The 19,592-nt window shown below is 37.5% G+C and overlaps 1 protein-coding gene across 1 annotated transcript; it reads right to left on the reverse strand.

Moving 5' to 3' along the window:
- Window positions 1-11,943: 11,943 nt before the first annotated feature.
- Window positions 11,944-12,891, reverse strand: LOC118933037 (olfactory receptor 52E8-like). Its single transcript, XM_036927006.2, has one exon. The coding sequence runs from the start codon at window positions 12,883-12,885 to the stop codon at window positions 11,944-11,946; it is 942 nt and encodes a 313-aa protein (XP_036782901.2). The 5' UTR covers window positions 12,886-12,891.
- Between the last annotated feature and the right edge of the window lie 6,701 nt (window positions 12,892-19,592).

The raw sequence follows: 19,592 nt of genomic DNA on the forward strand, positions 1-19,592 counted from the left end.
ATTTTTATCCAAAGAAAGAAGCCCACCCTATCCTCACCCCTGATTTTCCAGGAGCGTTACTCAAAATTGGTACCCTCCTTCGTGCATAATCAGCCGTATTCCCAAATCAATTAATAATGAGCAAACCAACCACTATTTATTCATTTTGTAAGTATAAACTGATCTATTGTATCAACATCTATTCAGGTACAGTGATGAGACTGGACCCCAATCTCTCTTCTTTGAGACCATGATGTCTAATGACCTGAAGTGAACTTAGTCATTTTCTCACTTCTGAATCATGATACTCATTACTTTGCCATCCAAGGCCTCCACCCACCCACTCACCTTGCTACACATACATAAACACCATTTCATGGCCTCTAACTGATAAAGATGAGGAGGAGAGATTCTTTATGCCAGTGGTTTGCAAACAGGAATGATTTCTTCCCTGGGGCATATGTGGCCAAGACTAGAAACATGTTTGATTGTAGCAACTTTCAGTAAGCGCTACTGTTGTCTAGGGTATGGACACCAGGGATGCCACAAAACATCCTGCAGTGCACAGGGCAGCCAGCAGAACAAAGCAAGATCTGGCCCAAAATGTCAGTTTTGACAAGGTTGAAAAACTCTGCTCTACACTTTTGCATCTTATGTCTGTCTAACTCCCGGTCCCATGGCACTTGCCACCATGAAATGACCTGAACTATCCACATGTTACCCCACTTCCCAGCTAGCTTCTCACCTTGGCTTTGGGTCTTTTAAAAATACAACAAAGCAAAATGAAACAAAATTTATGAGCATTCGCAGTTATGCTCCATGACTGATTCATTTCTTTGTTCCAAAACATACCTATTTATCTCATTTACTAGGCTTGGCAGTGGGCTAGATACCAGGAAGACATAGTCCTTGATCTCTTGACGGTCACATTTGGTCTCTAGTATATAGGTGAGAAAAAGTATCTGAGCTGACACAGAATCTTCTTCTGCATCTCACCTGTGATTACATGTGTGGGACTACGAATGCAAAGAGAAATATATGTGAATGCAGGAAGGAATGCAGCCATGATAGATTATGGGTATAAAATTTGTAATGTCAAAGCTTGCCTGGGTGATCTCATCATCCTTTGTCCAACTCTGCATTGTACACTGACTTTCCTTCCCTCTCTCTATCCTAGTTTAGCATGAGCTCATTCCCCATTTCCCATGTTGCTTCCCACAGCCCTAACCAAAGATAACATAGCCTTACCTTGTTTTCCAAATATCTCTGAGAGGACTTTGAAAACATCATCTGACATCTCTCCAGGTCCACACATTCCTAGCAAGGACTAGGTATTTATTTTGGTGCAGTGGCCCTGATTCCAGTGGGATGGGGACTATAAGATCCCTGGGTTCTTGGCATAGACCGGTATATTCATTGGAGAGTTCTTCTGAGAAACCTCCCTCCCTACAATAGAACTACGGGGCAAGAGTCATTTACCCTTTCCTTTCCAATAAGACTCTAACTTTTCTGCTTTCTAAATTAAACTCCTGAGCTCTTTATCAACACCTGAGCTGTTAAAAGGATTATCTGCCATCTTCTCAATGACACGTTCCATCAGTCTTCCCTTGCTTATTTTGTTCTATATCATCTCTATTATAGCTTAAATCTGATAGGCAAATTCCTTTGCCTCCTCCTCCTCCTATTTAAGGTGAAAGACTGGATAAAGCAGCAAAGATGTGAGGAGCCAAGACCCTGAAAAGAAGGAAACTCAGTAAAGTGGGTTTAACTTCTTACTCATCACGGCCCCATCAGTTGTTTCATGACTATAGGAACAGGGAAAGGAGCTGATGACCGGTCGAGGGAAGCCACTCAGATGCAAGGAAGCTGCAGAGCTGAGCACCAGACAGGTGTCTTACGCACCTGTGCATCCACCTGCCTAGCCTGGGCCCCATATGCATAAGTGTACAGACTGGCTTCGGATCACCTGCCCCACCGATTGCAGTCTCCCAGGTTTTTTTTTTTTTAATCTATCCATTTGAGCTACCCCATCTGAGATGCTAGGTTTGTAGAGGTATTAAGAGTCTTCCCAGGGATGCTTTTGCTGAATTCCTGACCTGTAGAATCTGTGAACATACAAAATATTTGCTGTGTTGTTTTATACTATTAGGTTTTGGGGTACTTTACACACAAGAATAGAAAATCAAGAGAAAAATTACTACCTTAAATTAGGCTCCATCTTCATAAAACCCAAAACACATATGATTGACTAGGGAGCCATATACAGAGAGGGAGATTGATGAGCCTTAAGGAGACTGAAGATGGGGGCAGAGGAACGTGAGAAGAGAAGCAAGGGAGGAAGAACTGAAGATTAAGTAAAAGGGATCTTTTTTGTAATCTAGGAAGTTTGGCCAAGCTTTGCCTCCAGTAACATGGAAAATATGAAATATTTATAATGAACTGGTGGATTTGGCTAATGGGATTGCAGGCAGAATATCAAGAAGGCCAAAAACATTTTTTTTAGCTGTGCATGATAAAATTGTACTATTGAGTTGCAATGGTTGCTTATATAATTTGGGAATTAAACCCTTACCAGATATATGGTTTATAAACATTTTCTACCATTCCGAAGATTTTCTTTTCACTGTTTTGATACTGTCATTCAATGCACAAACATGTTTAATTTTGATGAAGACTGTTTATCCATTTTTCTCTTGTTTCTTGTATTTTTGGTATTACATATAAAATAATTTGAAAAATTCAAGGTCATAAAAATATACACCCTCACATTCTTCTAAAATTTTCATAGTTAAGGTTCTTATATTAGGTCTTTGACTCATTTTTGTGTGTATGCATGATGAGGAGAATGTCCAACTTCATTCTTTTGCATGAGGATACATGATTGCTCCAACACCATTTTCTAAAGACACTATCTGTTTCTCTCTCAATTTTCATGGCCATGGGTATTTCACTATAAATACTTCAATTTATTTCTTGAATCTCAACACTGTTCCATTCACTTAGCTCTTTAATTTTGTTCAGCAATGTATTGCAATTTTTATTGTGCAAAATTTGTACACCTTTATTTAAATGTGCTACAGAGTATGTTATTCTTTTTATTATTATTATTAAGGTGTCATTGATATACACTCTTATGTAGGTTTCACATAAAAAATAATGTAGTTATAACATTCACCCATATCATCGAGCCCCCCCATACCTCACTGCAGTCACTGTCCATCAGTGTATAAGATGTCACAGAGTCGCTACTTGTCCTCTCTGTGTTACACTGTCTTCCCCATGATCCCCCCCACACCATGTGTGCCAGTCATGATACCCCTCAATCCCCTTCTCCCTTCCCCCCCCCCCCACCCTCCCCCACTCCACTTCTTTGGTAACCACTAGTCCCTTCTTGGAGTCTGTGATTCTGCCACTGTTTTGCTCCTTCAGTTTTGCTTTGTTGTTATACTCCACAAATGACAGAAATCATTTACTATTTGTCTTTCTGCATCTTGCTTATTTCACTGAACATAATACCCTCTAGCTCCATCCATGTTGTTGCAAATGGTAGGATTTGTTTCTTTCTTATGGCTGAATAGTATTCCATTGTGTATATGAACTACATCTTTTTTATCCATTCATCTACTGATGGACACTTAGGTTGCTTCCATATCTTTGCTATTGTAAATAGTGCTGCGATAAACATAGGGGTGCATATGTCTTTTTGAATGATAACTTCTTTTTCTGGGGAGGTAAACTCCTAGGAGTGGAATTACCATGTCAAATTGTATTTCTATTTTGAGTTTTCTGAGGAACCTCTATATCACTCTCCATAATGGTTGAACTAGTCTACATTCCCAAGAGCAGCGTAGGAGGATTCCCCTTACTCCGCATCCTCACCGGCATTTGTTGTTCATAGTCTTTTCAATGTTGGCCATCCTAATTGATGTGAGAGGATGTCTCATTGTGGTTTTAATTTGCTTTTCCCTGATAATTAGTAATGTGGAGCACCTTTCCATGTGCTGGTTAGCCATCTGAATTTCTTCTTTGGAGAAGTGTCTGTTCATATCCTCCACCCATTTTTTAATTGGGTTATTTGTTTTTTGGGTGTTGAGGTGTACCAGTTCTTTATATATTTTGGATGTTAATCCCTTGTAAGAAATGTCATTTACAAATATATCCTCCTGTAAGGTAGAATGCCTTTTTGTTCTGCTCATGGTGTCCTTTGCTGTACAGAAGGATTTTAGCTTAATGTAGACCCATTTGTTCACTTTTGCTTTTGTTTCCCTTGCCCAAGGAGATGCGTTCAGAAAGAAGTTGTTTATGTTTATATTCAAGAGATTTTTGCCTATGTTTTCTTCTAAGAGTTTTACAGTACAAGACTTATATTCAGGTCTTTGATCCATTTAGAGTTTACTTTTGTATATGACATTAGACAATAATCCAGTTTCATTCTCTTGCATGTAGCTGTCCAGTTTTGCCAACAACAGTTGTTGAAGAGGCTGTCATTTCCCCATTGTATATCCATGGATGCTTTATCATAAATATTAATTGACCATATATGCTTAGGTTAATATATAGGTTCTCTAGTCTGTTCCAGTGGACTATGGATCTGTTCTTGTTCCAGTACCAAATTGTCTTGATTACTGTGGCTTTGTAGTACAGCTTGAAGTCGGGGAGAGTAATCCCTCAAGCTTTATTTTTCCTTCTCAGGATTGCTTGGCCTATTTGGGGTCTTTTGTGGTTCTTTAGAACTATTTTCTCTACTTCTTTGAAGAATGCTGTAGATACTTTGATAGGGATTGCATTGAATCTGTAGATTGCTTTAGGAAGGTTGGCCATTTTGTCAATATTAATTCTTTCTGCCCATGAGCATGGGATATATTTCCATTTATTAATACCTTTAATTTCTCTCATGAGTGTCTGGTAGTTTTCAGGGTATAGGTCTTTCACTTGCTTGCTTAGGTTTATTCCTATGTATTTTATTCTTTTTGATGCAATTGTGAATGGAAGTGTTTTCCTGATTTTTCTTTCTGCTAGTTCAACATTACTGTATAGGAATGCTACAGATTTCTGTGTATTAATTTTGTATCCTGCAACTTTGCTGAATTCAGATATTAGATCTAGTAGTTTGGGAATGGATTCTTTAGGGTTTTTAATGTACAATAATATGTCATCTGCAAACAGTGAGAGTTTAACTTCTTCCTTACTAATATGGATGCCTTTTATTTCTTTGTGTTGTCTGATTACCATGGCTAGGACCTCCAGAACTATGTCGAATAAAAGTGGGGAGAGTGGGTATCCTTGTCTTATTCCAGTTTATAAAGGAAAAGCTTTCAGCTTCTCACCGTTAAGTATGCCGTTGGCTGTGGGTTTGTCATATATGGCCTTTATTACGTTGAGGTACTTACCCTCTATACACATTTTGTTGAGAGATTTTATCATGCATGGATGTTGAATTTTTTTGAATGATTTTTCAGCTTGTATGGAGATGGCCATGTGGTTTTTGTCCTTCTTTTGTTGATGTGGTGGATGATGTTGGTGGATTTTCTAATACTGTACCATCCTGGCATCCCTGGAATAAATCCTTGTTGATTGTGGTGTTGATCTTTCTGATATATTTTTTTAATTCGGTTTGCTAATATTTCATTGAGGATTTTTGCAACTATGGTTGTCAGGGATATTCTGTAATTTTTTTTTGTGTGTGTGTGGTATCTTTGCCTGGTTTTGGTATTAGAGTGATGCTGGCCTCATGGAATGAATTTGGAAGTATTCCCTCCTCCTTTACGTTTTGCAAACCTTTAAGAAGAATGGGTATTAGGTCTTCACTAAATATTTAAGAAAATTCATCAGTGAAGCCATCTGGTCCTAGGATTGTTTTTAGGTAGTTTTAAAATTACCAATTCAATTTCCTAACTGGTAATTGGTCTGTTCAGATTTTCCATTTCTTCCTGGGTCATCCTTGGAAGGTTGTCCATTTCTTCTATGTAATCCAGTATGTTAGCATGTAATTTTCATAGTATTCTCTAAAAATTCTTCGTATTTAGTTTGTTTCCATAGTGATTTTTCCTTTGTCATTTCTGATTCTGTTTATGTGTGTAAATTCTCTTTTTTTCTTAATAAGTCTAGCTAGGGGTTTGTCTATTTGGTTTATTTTCTCAAAGAAACAAACCCTGTTTTTATTGATTCTATTGTTTTATTCTTTCTGATTTTATTTATTTCTTCTCTGATCTTTATTATGTCCCTCCTTCTACAGACTTTGGGCCTCATTTCTTCTTCTTTTTCTAGTTTTGTTAATTGTGAGTTTATACTGTTCATGTGGGACTGTTTTTCTTTCCTGTGGTATGCCTGTATTGCAATATACTTCCCTCTTAACATGGCCTTTGCTGCGTCACACAGATTTTGGATATTGGATTGTTGTTATTATTTCTTTCCACACAAAGGTTGATCTCTGTTTTTATTTCATCAATTATATAGGAGCATGTTGTTAAGCCTCCATGTGTTTGTGAGCTTTTTCATTTTCTGTGCATAATGTATTTCTAGTTTAATACCTTTGTGGTCTGAGAAGCTGGACAGTACAATTTCAATCCTTGTGAATTTACTGAGGCTCTTTTTGTGGCCTAATATATGATCTATTCTTGAAAATGTTCCATGTGCACTTGGACAGAATGTGTATCCTGCTGCTTTTGGGTGGAGTGTTCTGTAGATGTGTGTTAGGCCCATCTGTTCTAATGTGCTGTTCAGTGCCTCTGTCTCCTTACTTACTTTCTATCTGGTTGACCTCTCTTGAAGTAAGTGGTGTGTTGAAGTCTCCTAAAATGAATGCATTGCATTCCAATTCCCCCCTTTAAGTCTGTGAGTATTGATTTCACATATGTAGATTCTCCTGTATTGGGTGCATATATATTTATAATGGTTGTATCCTCTTGTTGAACTGACTCCTTTATCATAATGCAATGTACTTCTTTGTCTCTTGTGACTTTCTTTGTTTTGAAGTCTATTTTGTCTGATACAAGCACTGCAACTGCTCCTTTTTTCTCCCTATTAGTTGCATGAAATATCTTTTTCCATCCCTTCATTTTTAGTATGTGTAGGCAGCATAGAGATGGGTCCTTTTTTTTTTTCATCAATTCAGTGACTCTATGTCTTTTGATTAGTTCATTCAGACAATTTACATTTAGGGTGATTATCAATAGGTATGTACTTATTGCCACTGCAGGGTTTAGATTCGTGGTTATCAAGGGTTCAAGGGTAACTTCCATACTATCTAACAGCCTAATTTAACTCAATATGTTGTTAGAATCACAACCTGATGTTTCTTTTTTTCCCTCCTTTTTCTTCCTCCTCCATTCTTTATATATTAGGTATTACATTTTGTACTCATTTTCTATCCCTTGACTGACTTTGGGGGCAGTTGATTTGATTTTGCATATGCATAGTAATTAATTGTTCTACTTTCTTTAGTGTGGTTTTATTTCCTTTGGTGACAGGTATTTATCCTTAGGAACACTTCCATCTATAGCAGTCCCTCCAAAATACACTGTAGAGATGGTTTGTGGGAGATCAATTCTCTCAGCTTTTGCTTATCTGAAAATTGTTTAATCCCTCTTTCAAATTTAAATGATAATTTTACCAGGTAGAGTATTCTTGGTTTGAGTCTCTTCTGCTTCCCTGCATTAAATATATCATGCTACTCCCTTATGGCCTGTAAGGTTTCCTTTGTATGTGATGTTTTTTCTCTCTCTTGATGCTTTCAGAAGTCTTTCCTTATCCTTGATCTTTGCCATTTTAGTTATTATATGTCTTGATGTTGTCTTCCTTGGGTCCCTTGTGTTGGGAGATCTGTGCACCTCCACAGCCTGAAAGACTATCTCCTTCCCCAGTTGGGGAAGTTTTTGCAATTACCTCCTCAAAGACACTTTATATCTCCTTTTCTCTCTCTTCTTAAACTGTTACCCCTATAATGCAAATATTGTTCCATTTGGATAGGTCACACAGTTCTCTCAATATTCTTTTATTCCTAGAGATCCTTTTTTCTCTCTGTGCCTCAGCTTCTTTGTATTCCTCTTCTCTAATTTCTATTCCATTTACAATCTCCTCTACTTCATCTAATCTGCTTTTAAATCCCTCCATTTTATGTTTCATTTCAGTTATTGTATTCTTAATGACTGAATCTCATTCCAAAATTTGTTCCTGAGTTCTTAAATATTTTTCTGTACCTCCATGAGAATGTTTATGATTTTTATTTTGAAAATTCTTTCAGGAAGATTGATGAGTTCAGTTTCACTCAGTGAAACTGGTTTCTAGTGTTTGTGGGATTTTGGTTTGAACCAGGTTCATTTGACATTTTATATTTGTATGTGGCACCCTCTAGTGCCCAGAATCTCTATTCTCTAGGCTGCTGAGCCCTTGGAGCAATGTCGGGGGTCACAGAGGAGTGGTGCTAGTGCCTGGGGGGAGGAAAGTGTTGTTTCCAGATTCCCTGCTGCTGTGCCTGTCTCCATCACCAGAACCACTAGGCCAAGTGCAGAGGTGTAAGCCTCTATGCTTTGCGCTTATAGTTGCCATAGGTGGGGCCTCTTTATGGCTGGCCTGACACCAGTGTAGGGCTGCTGGTTTGTGAGCTGGTGGTGCACAGCAGGGAAGAAGGTGCAACAGGCTGTGTATCATGGTAGTGGGTCTCGGAGCTGCATAGCCAACCAGGGGGATGGATTGCATTAAGTTCCTGAAAGTTCACAATCTGCTGGGTAGAGTGTGCCTGGACAATTTTGTCCACCAGTCCTTTCACCTGAGCAGAAAATTCTGTGCAATCTTTGCCCCTTAAGCAGCCCTCTCGCTGTCAGGAAGTCTCTCAGACTGCCTGCCTTTCTTTTGTCCCAGAGCAGCCAGATGTGGATCCCTGTTTTCCACAAGCAGCTGGAATCTCAGTCTCTCCAAGTATTCCACCTGTCTTAACTCTCCAACACCACTAATCTGCAGAGCACCATGCAATATAGGTTCGTGCTCCCAGAGCAGATCTTCAGGGCTGGGTGTTCAGCAGTCCTAGGCCTTCACCCTCTCCCCTCTCCATTTCTACTCCTCCAGCCAGTGAGCTGGGTCGGGGAAAGGGCTTGGGTCACACTGGATTATGGCTTTGGTACCTTGCCCTGTTCCATGAGGTCTGTTCTTTTCTCCAGGTGTATGCAGTCTGGAACAGACTATTTTCCTGTTGCTCTTTCATGATTACTTGTATTAACTATATTTTTGTACTACATGTGGTTTTGGGAGGAGGGTTCTGTCTCACCTCTCATACTACCATCTTTAATCCATCTCCTGGGTATGTTTTTCTCTAGTTACTATTATGTAGGGGATTGTTCCTTAATTTACTTTTTGTATTTTTCATTGCTGGTGTTTAGAAACATATTGAGTTTTGTGTTTCTCTCATCTTCCACAACTTTGCTGAATATTTTTATTACATATAAATATGAATGTGAATCACCATGAATATGTCTATATATACTGTCTTTAGTGACAGGAATGAAAGCAGGCATTCTTGTCCTGTTCCTGATTTAAAGGGAAGACCATCGGCCTTTCATCATTGAATATACTGTTAGCTGTAGATTTTTATAAATACCCTTTATGTTGAGAAGTTCTCTCCAATTCTTAGTTTTCTCAGTGCTTTATTGTGAAAGGGTGGTCAATGTCTTTAAAAAAATTCACTCTACCCATCAAGAAATATGAGTCTAATTCATCTCTCTTTGTATTTGTGGGGAGTGGGGCATATGGATGCTTGAATCAATAGAGTATGGTGAAGGCAGTGATATATAACTTCGCAGATTTGGTTTTAATAGACAATACCACTTCCATCTGGTACTGCTGGGAGGCCTAGTTCTTCTTTGTAAGAAGGTTAACGCTAAGATCACCATACTGGAGAAACCATATGCAGCTTCTCTGGACAGGAGTCCCAAGTGAGCCTGTTTTTCTATTATTCTGGCCTATAAATCAGGCATGACAATAAAGAAACCATCACAGAACTTAGTCATATACACCACTAGTTCCAGCCAACAATCATTTGGATCATCCTCAGAAATTTAAGCAATTACATCTGAGGTCTTTAACATTATGAAGCAGAAAAAACAACACCTGTTTATCTTTCTAAATTCCTAGTCAATGAGATCAATGAGATGAACTAATTTGCTATGTTTACTGCCTTTATGCCTCTAAACTCAGGAAGTTTACTAAACAGTAATAGATAGCAAACCATTCAGGTTTAAATGAAATCACATGAGGCAAGGAGAGAGCCAATGACATAGAAGCAATATTTGAAAGGAAATGGGCTACATGTTTTACAAAACTAATGAAACACATACAACTTCATTCAAAAAGTGTATAAATTTCAATAATAACAATTTTTTTTTAAAAAAAGAATACATATCAAGTAAAATGTTGAATACCAAAATAAAAACTATTGAAAGGTCAAGCCAAATAATACACATTTTGAAAAATCTCATAACAAAAATAAAGCATAACAGAAAATTGTTCAAAATAACCCTTAAGAGGAACAACCTAAGACAGGCACAGTCGCAGGGGAGCCATCAGGTGAGAAATTGGGGACCAACAGAGGGGAGGCTTAGAACCTGACCCCCCTGTTTTGAGAGAAATCTTCTGCATCCGTGGATGTTTTGTTGCCCTTGTCTAGCTTGGATTAACACTTAGTCTATAGGCACACACCTGATCATCTACACTTGCCCTCCTACAGCACTAAACTATGTTTTCTACCTTTATCTTGCATCTACCTACCACTATAGCATTTTATTAAAAATAATAATAATAATAATAAGGGAGAAATGTGGGATCCACATATAAATCAAGTATAAAAATCAAACGAATATTCATATTTGACCTGATTGTTTATAGTTCATGATGCGTGATCAGAACCGAAAGTTTCTGTGATGACTGCCCTTGTACTGTTCACCATGTAAGAACTTATTCACTGTGTAAGAACTTGTTCACCATGTAAGAACTTGTTCGTTATGCTTCAGAAGACTGGAGACTGTTGAGAATTAGGCTTGGGGTTGATTAATGATTGTGCATTGAGTACCCTATACAGAATTTTATTGTTGTTAACAACCATTTGATCAATAAATATGAGAGATGCCCTCTCAAAAAAAAAATAACCCTTAAATAAGAATCCAATCTTCAATGGGTTCCCTCGAAATAGACACAGAGATGGAGAGGAAATAGAATATCTATGGAGAAGTACTCACAGAGAGCTCATTTTTAAGGAGTTTGGATTAGACAGTGTGAGGGGCTGGCAGTTAACATAGTGGTTTTAATATGCATACCCTCAGTGAGAAATTATAAAGGGCATTTTATGTACTTATTATCTATGCTTTAATAACTCTATATACAATATTTTGTCTACTTTTAATTGGGTAATTGGTAATTTGACTCTATATTTGAGTTATGAGAGTTCTAGATATAATTTTAATTCAAGTCCTTTACCATACATATCATGTACAAATATATTCCCCCAGAGTATGATTTTCTTTTTCAGTTTATTACTAGTATCTTTTGAAGAAAATAATTTTTCATTTTTAATGAAGCCCAATTAATCACTTAAATATATTTCTTACTATTAAATATATAAATGCCAAAGCTTTATTTTTTGTGAACGATATTACAAATAAATTTACTTTGTTTTTTATACTTTAGTCTTTTGTTTACAGGTCTCTTATACATTATAAGTTAATTTTCCTACAGTGTAAACTAAGGGTCTAAATTCCTTTTTTCAATGTGGATGTCCAATTGTCTCAATCCAATATCATCATCAAAATGCATATTACTAACTTTAAATTTAAAACCTACAACTCAAAGATAATTAATGTTATTGGCTCAATATTCCCCTTCATCTTCCAACTTTTTATTGGATTACATGTAAGATAACCACTTCTTACAATGCAGGAACATGAATTCTAACAAAAACCTACCATGACCTCTAACTGGTTAGCTGTCTGGGTTAAGGAAAATCCTTACGACTCGCTGCCGAATCTGCTTGATCCTGACCCCATAGATGACAGGATTGAGGGCTGGTGGAACAACCACATATAGGTTGGCCAAGAAAATGTGGATATATTGAGGAATATTGTGGCCAAAACGGTGTGTCAAGAAAGAGAAAAATGCTGGTGTGAAAAAAGTTAAGATGACACCAACGTGGGAACCACAGGTGTGGAGGGCTTTGAGTCGAGCCTCCCAAAAAGGCAGGCAAAAGACTGCATGGAGGATCCTGACATAGGAGAGAACAATAAGGACCACATCCAGTAATAAGACGGAAATATTGCCAAGGCCAAACATAATGTTCACTTTGATGCTGGCACAGGACAAGTGGGCGATGCCCATGTGCTCACAGTAGGTGTGAGGGATGACACGGTGCCCACAGAAGGGCAGCCTCAGGAGGAGGAACACCAGGGGGGCCACCATGCACAGGCTCCGCAGGACACCAGCACCTGCAATGATGCTGATGGTTTTGCTGCTGAGGATGACGGTGTAGTGAAGGGGTTTACAAATGGCAATGTAGCGGTCAAAGGCCATGGCGACCAGCACGATGCTCTCCATGGCAGTGAAGAAGTGGATGAAGAACATCTGGGAAAGGCAGCTTTCAAAAGATATATCCTTGAGGTGGAACCAGAAGATGCACAGCATTTTGGGGATGGTGGCTGTGGACAAGCCCAGGTCGATGGAGTCCAGCATGGCCAAGAAGTAGTACATGGGCTCATGGAGGCTGTGCTCAGTCCAGATGACAAACAGCACAGCAGCGTTCCCCAGGAGAGCAACAAGGTACACAAAGAGGAAGGGGAACCTGACCCAGACATGCACATCTTGCATTCCTGGGATGCCCAGCAGAAGGAAAGAAGAAGGGTGGAACTGGGTGTCATTAGGCACAGACATTCTCTCTGCCACAATTAGCTGTTGCACAAATCAGACACAGCGGTCTATTCCCCAATAGGGAATCCTGCTGCACTTCGCTCTTTGTCCACATCCCTGTAACACACAAAGGAACTTTTTATTCTGCACCTTTGTTTCTATTCAGAAAGAGGTTAAATGGTTTTAGTCAATGTTACTGTAGTATATACTTCAGAATGACTAAGAACCTAATCTTAAATACTCTTATGACAAAAAAGAAATGATAATCATGTGCTGTGATACGGTGATAGCTCTTGAGGCAATCATATCGTAATATTACAAATAAATCAACAGGTTACACACCTTGACTTTATACAATGTTATATGACAGTTATTTATCAGGTTTTTTTAAAAAAGGAAAGGAGATTAAATGCCTTCCTCAATTCCTGCTAGCCTTTCCTGAGCAATATATGGCACCAGGAATAGAGCCTGCCTCACTCTCTGCCCCAGCGCCTAATATAAAGGATGATATAAAAAAGAAAGGATGGAAGAATGTCCTCTGCAAACAGGAAATTCAACCTCTGGAGTGTTGGAAAATTAAATGGCAAGAGTAAAATTCCAATCTTTGTATCTGATAGTGTTCAATATAGTTTTACTTAAAGCTCATGGTGATTTCTTTCAGATTTATACCCTTAATCATTCCCCTATTAAAGAATCTAAACACCCCAAAATGTAGTCAGCATAATTCTCTGTGTGTGTATTTATACATTTTAATGGGTGTTTATGAATAGTAGACAGTCTGGTTCTTATGAACAGAAGGAACAATGTATCACTGTTTCTTTAAATGCATAAAAAATTCTGCCACATAAAGTTCACGAATTGATCAATCAAATAAGAAACAGGACAAGTCATTTCCGAGGCATATTTTAGAATATAAACAACTCAGTTCCCATCGCAGTTTATTTTTGGAAAACATTACCCATCATTTGGAAAATTTGAAAATAACCCCAGATTTGGAAAATGGATAAAGACAAGGAGATAGAGTTACCTGACAAAATATTCTGCAGCTATGATGAGACATGAATTGAGAAATTATTTTAAACTACATAGACTTATCATTTGGAGAGTGCATGGGAAAACACTTTCAGTATAGAAACTTTTTCGATGTAAGCTAGCTCAGGATGGGGAGACTAAGTATTCTGGGATAGGCAACTTTCAAATACACCTCTGTCCTGTATCCACGGGGAGAGGGCAGAAGCATTCCAGGTATCCTAAAATTTAGTTCTGTCCAAAATTACTTTGTAGCTCTCATGTCTTTATGGCTGTCTCCCTTACAGTAACATAGAAAGAGGAATTATCAAATGATTTTGTTTTATGCCATTCATCCAGAATATGTGGGAATTCTGAATGAACTTAGAGTAAATTAAAAACTTGAATCAAACAAGGGAGGAGATCATTATTGCACAACATATTGGTAAAAACTGGTCATTCAAAGAATGAGGAAGTGATTGAATGTGTGTATGTACAACTGTGCATGAAGCTTTGATTCAGATTTAGGAATACCTAGATGCTGGAGGAAATCAGAGTTGAGAGGCATCCATCAGAGATAAATGTCTAAGAAAGTTAAGTACATCCTAGTTTAAACTCATTTTAAGACAAATGCATTGGTAACCACGCCCATTTGAAACCCTCGAAGAGCAGAAAAAATGGGAAACAACTTGATAATTTGGGAAATTCTTTCAAGAAATATCTGTACATTCCAGTGTGTGTGTGTGTGTGTGTGTGTGTGTGTGCGCGTGCGCGCTAACTTGGTCAGCCAGGGCTAGGAGGACAGAGTTGAAGTTCTCAATTTGGTAATACGAAACTATGAGAGATGGTTTTGTCTATCATTAGTGGAGAATACACAAGGTAAATGGCGAGGTGCTCTTCACAACTTATTCCATCAAATATTTAAGAGGTCGTCCATGTACCAGCACTGATCAGGCAATCTGAACACACGTTTGAATAAAACTGGATACCCTCAAGGAAACCACTGAGTAGTGAGGGAGATCAAATTCCAAAGATGAAAATTGTGAGGCAAGTGCAGTGCTATAAGGATGTGCAGAATGTTGCAGGTGTAGAGGCAGGTCAAGAAAGTTCCATGAAGGAGGGTAGGCTTACACTAAGAGTGACAGAGCATTCTTCAGCCAAAGAAGGAAATAAATTTATTCCAGACGGAGTAAAGAGTAAGGACGAAGTGAAAAATAAAAGCACAGTGGTCAGTGTGCTTCAAACACAGAAACTTAGAAAATAAAATATAGCTACATCCTAACAAAATCAACTTCTCCCATCTGTACCTGAGTATTTTCTAGACAGGTTTAAAAATTTGTACTCTCCACCTCTCTGGGAAAACTTCATTTCCAGTCTGTAAATACTGATCAAAGCAACTAATCACTAAATCGTTCTATAAAAATATTACCTTACTATTTCAACATAATTCATTTTCTTCTCATCTCTGCTGGTTTCACATACAAACCTGGATCCCAGCCCCTCATTTGACCTCCTAACGCTAAGGTATTACATGGGGTATATCCACCTGTCCAGCAGCCATTTCCTCAGCGTGCCATTTCTACTTTACCTCTTCCACCAACATCTACCACACCCCCAAATATCCACATTTCTATTTCCTGGAACTGAGAGGCAGGAGGAGAAGAGCTCATCCACCATCTTGCTCTTCCTTGCCTCGCCTTGCCGTCCCACGGCCATCCTGCTATCGGGCAACCTTATCCCTTTCAGATGCTCCATCAAACCAGCCCTAGGTCTTATTTTCACAAACGTCTATCCCTCAGGGCCATGCTTTATGGTTCATTTATTCAGAAATTTCAATACCATTTACTGATGACCTTTACTATACTGGACACAATTCCACCAAATAGAGAAAGCCAGTCCTTGTCCTCTTGGCATTCACATTTGTGCCCCTGCATACTGCTTCAGAAACACCAGGCAAATTGATCCAGAACATATCGGTGCATCCCCTTCCACATCAGCTCTCACCCTTTATCCTTGCACGTTAGGTTTTGCATGGACATAGGTATAAGTACCTGTAGGAAAAGTGTAGCCTCAAGAGACTGTGAGTCCGAGTGTGCGTGCTCTCTTCATCTTGTTTTCATTACTTTCACTTTCCCTCCATAGCTCCACAGTATTGTGCTACAAGCTCCTTCCCCATTCCTTTTGCTATTTTTCACAAACTAACCATGAAATGACTTACCTTGGTCCCTAAATCTCTAAGAAACTTCCCTTGGCATCTTCTGGGTGCATGTCATTTATTATACTGAGTAGAGGGTATTTATATTTTTCTTACCATTCCACTTCCCCTGGGATGGAGACTAACAGTCTTGGAGATACACTCTCAGAGAATTGTGATTATTTGTCCTGTCTGCCAGCTGCCAGGGAATTCCCCTTCACATGATTCATCTTTATTTGAAGTGAATCAAAGCTCATTCACTGTGAATAAGTGTTCCCTGAGTTATTAATAATGTAAAAAATCCAAAGAAATTGCTTAACATTGCTGAGGCTAATAAGAAACTGACCAAAAACTTGAAAGAAAAATTGGGGAATAAACAGACTACACAGAACTTTTCAAAGCTCTAAAATATTCCTAAGATAGAAAGCCACACACAAGTACATGGCTATGCACATGGCCAGAAAAAGACCTGAGAAATCTCTAATCTGTCACTTTGGGCTGTCCTTGAGGAAATAATCTTGAAATACAAAATGTGGTTCATACAAAATATCTGGTGTTTTCAGGAAGTCGTTTCACACACACACACACACACACACACAAAGGGGGATTTTGTTCCTATGTTGCAGATTATATACATTTTTTTCATGAGAAAAATATATATAAAAATATCCTTATGAATATAGATGGAAAATCCTCAGTAAAACACTACTAAATCAAATCCAACAGTACATTAAAAGGATTATATACCATGAACAAATGTGATTTACCCAGGAATGCAAGGGTGGTTCAATATAAGAGAATCAGTAAATGCATTATACATTAATGAAATGAAGAGAAAAAACACATAATCCTCTCAACTGATGCAGAAAGAATACTTGACAAAATCTCACACCCTTTCATGATAAAAACACTCAACAAACTAGGAATATAAGGAAACTTCCTCAACATAATAAAAGGGCATCTTTGGAAAAAACTACACCTCATATCATACTCAGTGTGCAATATGTGATCTCCCTAAGGTCACAGACAAAAATGCCTCCTTTCACCACTGCTATTAACATTGTCCTTGAAGTTGAAGCTAGAGAAATTAGGCAATAAAAAGTCACTCAAATTAGAAAGGAAGTTGTAAACTATCTCTGTTTGTAGATGACACAGTCTTACGAGAAAATTATAAAGAATCCGTAAAACTTGTATTAGAGTTAATAAACAAATTTAGCGAAGTTACAAATTCAAGATCAACACAGAAATCAGTTGTATTTCTACATACTATCAATGAACAATCTGAAAAGGAAATTGAAAAAGCAATTACATTTACAACAGCAGCAAGAATAATTTTAGCCAAGGACAATATTTGTATACTAAAAGCTATAAGACTCTGCTGAAAGAGATTAAAGAAGGCTTACATTAATGGGAAGACATCCTGTGTTCACAGATTAGAAAACTTAACGCTCTTAAGATGGCAACTCTTCCCAAAGTGGTCTATATATTCAGTGCAATCCCTGTCAAAATCTCAATGTCCTTTTGATAGAAAAGGAAAAGCTGATCCTAAAATTCACATGGAACAGCAAGGGGCTCTATAACCAAAACAATCTTGAAAATAAAAAAGCAAAGTTGGAAAATGAACACTTCCTCATTTCAAAACTTATTACAAAGCTACAGTGTTCAAAAAAGTGAAGACATATAGATCCAATACAAATCAATGGAATAAGACTGAATTGAGAAATAAACCTGTTTATGGTCAGCTGATTTTTCAGAAGGGTACCACAGCAATTCAGTAAGGGAAGAATAATATACTTAAAATGGTGCTGGGACAACTGGATATCCACATAAAAAGAATGTGTTTATACCTTTAAGTTATACCATAGTGAAAAAATAATTCAAAAATAACAAATGGATAAAGAAATAGACTCCAGACACTGAGAAGGGACTGGTGGTTACCATGGGGAGGCGTGGGTATGGGTGGGTGAAACAGGTGAAGGGGATAAAAATGCACAAAATCCCAATCATAATTTTAATTAGTGGGGAGGAAAGTAAAGCATAAAGAATACAGTCAATAAATCTATAATATCATTACATGTTGCCAGGAACTACATTAATTGGCGTGAACATTTCATAATGAAGCTAACTGCTGAATCACAACATTGTATATTTGAAACCATTATAATACTGTATATCAATTATACTTCAATAATAATAGTAATCAAAAATCAGATCAAATAGGAAACTATTTCTGAAAAAAAGTGGACCAAATACCTAAATAAAATAACTGAAAGAAAATTTTTAAATAAATAATAAAAGTTAATCTTTATGTCCTTAAATGTGGCAATGATTTCTTATATTGGGCAACAAATGCAAAGCAACAAAAGAAAAAATAGGTAAATTGAACTTCATCAGAATTTAAAACTTTTGTATCACACCACACTATCAAAAAAATATAATCACAATCCATAGAAGAGGAGATATAATTTGAAAACAATATATCTGAAGAGGGTCTAGTATCCAGAATATATAATGAAATCTCACAACTCAACAGTATAAAGACAAACAACTAATCAAAAAAATGGGTAAAAAACTCAAATACATTTCCTTAATGATATATAAAAGCCAAGGTGCCCATAAAAAAAATGCTCAACATCATTAGTCATTTGATAAATGAAAATAAAAAATTTGATTAACTACCCCTTGGCACCTGCTAGATGGCTATAATTGAAAAAAAAGAGAAAATGACAAGTATTGTGATGAATGGGAGCCATCATCTATCACTGGTCATTCTGTAAATTGATACAGCCACTGAGGAAAACATTTTGGTACTTCTCCAAAAAGTTGAGCATAAAATTACAAGATGGCTCAAAAATTCCACTCCTTGGTATATATACCTAAAATAATTAGAATTAGGCGTTCAAACAAGAATGTTCACAGCAGCACTAGTGACAATAGCCAAAGTATGGAAACAACCCAAATGTGCACCAACTGAAGAATATATAAATAATAAAAGTGGATCCATACAATGTAATATTCTTTAGCCATAAAAAGAAATTAAATGCTTATAATATGCTACAACAGGGATGCAATATAAAAACATGTTAAGTTAAAGAAGGTAGGCACAAAGGAATACAAATATATGATTCCATTTATATGTATTATCCAGAATAAATTCATAGAGAAAATTCACTGAGGCAGACACAGGTTAGTGGTTTCCGGATGCTGCAGAGGGGGGAGAAAGGGGAGTGACTGCTCCATGGGCACATGATTTCCTTTTGGAGTGATGGAAATTTTATAGAAATAGACAGTGATGAGAGTTGCACAATACTGTGAATATCCTCAGTGTTGCTGAATTGTAAACTTTAAAATGGTTAAAATGGTAAATTTCATGTTATATATCTTTTATTGCACACATACACATGCACACAAAAGAGTTCCTGGTTACACAGATGCCCAGCAATACCCAAAGGACTGGTCCAAGCAATTTATAGATGATAAGAGAAAAAGGATAAGGAAGAAGAAAGGAGAGAATAAGATACAATGTGAC

The sequence above is a fragment of the Manis pentadactyla genome, chromosome 9 (assembly GCF_030020395.1).
Source record: "Manis pentadactyla isolate mManPen7 chromosome 9, mManPen7.hap1, whole genome shotgun sequence".
Lineage (NCBI taxonomy): Eukaryota > Metazoa > Chordata > Mammalia > Pholidota > Manidae > Manis > Manis pentadactyla.

What these genes read in the sequence shown, in the direction of transcription:
- LOC118933037 (XM_036927006.2), bottom strand. Translation starts at nt 12,885, where the DNA reads ATGTCTGTGCCTAATGACACCCAGTTCCACCCTTCTTCTTTCCTTCTG.